General features: G+C 40.9%; 1 protein-coding gene across 1 annotated transcript; it reads right to left on the reverse strand.

Annotated features, from left to right (window-relative positions):
* Positions 1-2,204: 2,204 nt before the first annotated feature.
* LOC309568852 (olfactory receptor 5G29-like) lies at positions 2,205-3,583 on the reverse strand (the record flags this gene model as incomplete). The annotated part of the gene is made up of 3 exons (XM_082274637.1): positions 2,205-2,210; positions 2,368-3,077; positions 3,553-3,583. 3 exons carry the CDS (start codon positions 3,581-3,583, stop codon positions 2,205-2,207), a joined length of 747 nt encoding a protein of 248 aa, XP_082130763.1.
* Between the last annotated feature and the right edge of the window lie 477 nt (positions 3,584-4,060).

A 4,060-nucleotide genomic window follows, 5' to 3' on the forward strand; every position in this document is an offset into this window, starting at 1 on the left:
AGTGTACGTCGGTTCGTGCAGCCGAGCCAGCCTTTTCTTTTTTTTCTTCTGTCATCTGACTTCCAGTTAGAGGGTGGCTATGTGCGTTCTGCATGGTCCCACTGTATATAGAAATGTAGCCACCCTCTCTTGCTCGCTCCTAAGATGGACTATGGACTATGGGATGTGTAGTGTGCACAGAGCAGTGTACATGACTACAACTAACTTACACTGCTCATTCCAAATTAACAGAAGTGAGTGGGAAAAGGAGAATAGGGAACCCATGGAGGATGTTACAAGGAGGCAGAAAAACACAAAAACAATGATTTAAAGAAAAAAAGATTACAGAGCCATTAAAGCAGAGTTCCACTCAAAAGTGGAACTTCCGCTTATCTGTCTCCTCCCCCCTCCAGTACCACATTTGGCACCTTTCGGGGGGAGCGGGTACCTGTTTTTGACAGGTACCCTGTCCCTACTTCCGTCGGACCTCGCCACGGCGAGGTACTTCAAAAGTTTGCCACCCTCCTCCTCCCTCCTATGCTTCTAGGCCAGTAAGAGAGCACAGCACGCTTCGCGCATGCGCAGTACGGATCTGGCCGTGAAGCCACAAGGCTTCACTGCCAGGTTCCTTTACCGGCAATGGCGGCGGCAGCATCTGACAGCTGATGGAAACATCAGCTGCGGTGCAGACATCGCTGGACTCCAGGACAGGTAAATGTCCTAATATTAAACTTCAGCAGCTACAGTATGTGTAGCTGCTGACTTCTAATTTTTGGAGGCGGGGGGGGGAGGTCAAACACTGCTTTAAGTAAGAGCAGCAGAATGTTAGCTGTATCAAAGATTTAATAAGAATTTAAAAAAAGGAGGCTTTAAAAGGGATGTGACTGCTCTGAAACGCGTTGGCCACCCAACCCTTCTCCTTTCGCATTTTCCCTCAGGTTGCACTCGACTAGGCGACATCTGTTTGGTTCCCCTGTGAGTTATTCCAGTTACCAGCATTCCAGTACCGTCTTTAGACCTGACAGCATGCCGACGTACAGTAAATGGACTGGACCGAAACAGCTCTGTACACAGGCTCTGGATATATTGAGGTTACTCCATCCTTCCTTTAATTAAGTTGTAGTGGATTATGTTTTTTTTTATCCTTATTAATTCTTATTAAATCTTTGATAACGCTAACACCCTCTTGTGACCTGTGTTTGTTCTTACCATTGTGTTAACTGGATCCCCCCAAGGATTGGAAAGCTGAAGTTAGTGTTTAGTAATACACCTGATGAATTCCATCCAGCCCCATATATCTGATGTTTTTTATTTATAAACTATACTGTATACGGACTATTTATGAACTCTTTTTGCGCTGGACTTTTTTACAATTTATTTTTTCAAAGGCTGCTCATTTATTCTTTGGGTGTATTTTATATCTAATCAAAAAGAAAAAACTGTGCTCTATTATAAAATTCAGAGCAGCAACTCTAATGTGAGATAGACACAAATAGAACAATATAAATAAGTGAAGTTGCGCTGTGCTGAAAATCATTTCTAAAAAAGTTATTATGTTTAATAATGACATTGACTGTAAAAAAAAACGTCTAACACAATTGTGATAATTAAAGAAACCAAAAATGGTCCATTTGCACTAATAATTAAACACCAGTGCAAATACATAGAGAAATAATGTTCAACATAATATTCAGATTATATCCTTTCTGTGATGATGTGTCCTTCCACCATCATATGTGGTATCCTCCACCAAGACAGAATGGCCAGCGTACCAGAGATATAGACCTCAAAAGGCCAAGAGCGCTTAGGACTTTAATCCAGCCAGGGCCTCATGTCTCCAGAGTGATTGGTAGACTGGTAGACTCTCCCAAGTATATATATCCTCGGCCAATGATCCAACTTCACAGCCTCTCAAGTGGTGACACTCCCCAAAAATGCAAAAATGTACCATACTTTATTGGTATGTAAAAAAAGTGCACTTACAACAACGTGGTGTAAATCCACATAAATATCATAGCCGGCTGGCTGTAGCAACTTCGCCCATCTTTCCGGGATTTCTAAGCGTGGTGACGTCAGCACGTCGCTGAACCTGAAGTCTTTCATCACAGATGACATCGTCCTAGGACATTTTATACCTGCCTGGAATCCAACTTTGAAGATTGAATGGTATTTTACAATCATTTCTTTTTTTTTTGTCTCTGAGTGCAATTCATCTCCTAATTAGGCTAAATCTGCAAAACAAAAATCATAAGAACAAGAGCATAATTGTGTTTTTTCATAACTCTACCAATGATCCTAAAAAGTGTGTTTGTTTTATTTTTTTAATTTTAAGAAGGCCATTTTCAGGGGCAAGGTACACCCAACATAATGCCATTTCACTACAGTTACTTTCTTTAGCATTTTCATGAAGGCCTCTTTCATTTCCTTGTTACGTATACTGTATATGAAAGGATTGAACAAGGGAGCCACAATCGTGTACATGACAGACACAACCCTGTCGTGCTCTAGGTTGTACTTTGATTTAGGTTTGAGATACACAAAAAAGATGGAACCATAGAAGATAGTAACAACGATGAGGTGAGAAGTGCATGTTGAAAAGGCTTTCTTCCGCCCAACGGATGACTGAATTTTAAAGACGGATGTAATGATGTATACGTAAGAGATTACAATGAACAAAACTGTACTTGCAACAAGGTAGCTAGCTAATGCAAAAACCACTAGTTCATTAACCCAAGTGTCAGTACAAGCCAGTTTTAGTAAAGGTGGAATATCACAAAAGAAGTGGTTTACATCAGACCCACAGAAAGGCAGCCTGAATGTAAGAGTGGTGTGCGTTACAGAACTAAGCACACCCATAAGGTATGACCCAGTTACAAGTAAACTGCAAACAGTTTTATTCATAATCCTACTATATAATAATGGATGACATATAGCACGATACCGATCATAGGCCATGCTTGTGAGTACGTAACACTCAGCTCCACCAAATAACGTACCACCAAACAGCTGGGTGGCACAACCAGGGAAGGAAATGGACTTGTCTTGCGATAGTAAAACATACAACATTTTGGGTGATATGTCAGTTACAAAGCACATCTCTAGAAAGGAAAAGTTAGAAATAAAAAAGTACATAGGGGTCTGAAGATTTGTGTTTAGCTTGTAGGCAAGAATTATAGACATGTTTCCAAGCATAGTGATGATATAGATCAATAAGAATAGGATGAATAGATAACATATAATTTCCGGGTTCTCTGATAGGCTTACAAGGAAGAAATCTGTTACTCTGGTCCTGTTGACTTTGTACATATTACTCTAGAGAGAAAGAAATTATTATGTTAGTAAAAAGCTCAGAAGATATACATTTAGCTGCCCATAAATGGCTGAAAAAAGGGGGAGATGTTTATAGTTTTGAGCATCTTGTCTTGGCCATTTCTGATCTGCTAAAAGTGGGCAATGACCACCTTAAATGGATTGTAAAGGCAGAAGTTTTTTTTTTATCTTATTGCATTCTATGCATTAAGATAAAAACAACCTTCTGTGTGCAGCAGCCTCACTCTCCCCCCTAATACTTACCTGAGCCCGTCTTTATCCATCGTTGTTGCATGAGTGCTTCGGCTCCCCTCCTCATTGGCTAAGACAGCAGTGTGGCGTGATTGACTCCCGTTGCTGTCACTAAAAGTCAGTCAGCCAATCAGGAGAGAGAAGGGGCGGGGTGGGTCACAACTCTGTGTCTGAATGGATACAGAGAGCTGTGACTTGGCTCAGTTGCCCCCCTAGCAAGTTGCTTGCTGTGGGGGCGCTGAACAGGAGGGAGGGGCCAGGAGCACAGAAGAGGGGCCAGAGAAGAGAAGGATCAGGGCAACTCTGTGCAAAACCAACTGCACAGAGCAGGTAAGTATTGTTTGTTATTTTCTTTTTTTAATGAGACTTTACAATTACTTTAAGCAATTGGAGGTACCTGTTATCACACAGGGAGATTTTCCAGGATAGATCTTTAACAGCCTGCGTACATTGAACCATACTGAAACCAATATACATTCAATTAAAAACTAATATTTATATAAAAATTCTTAGAAACTTT

This window comes from Pelophylax lessonae (genome assembly GCF_965119305.1).
Source record: "Pelophylax lessonae genome assembly, chromosome: 12".
Taxonomy (NCBI): Eukaryota; Metazoa; Chordata; class Amphibia; order Anura; family Ranidae; genus Pelophylax; species Pelophylax lessonae.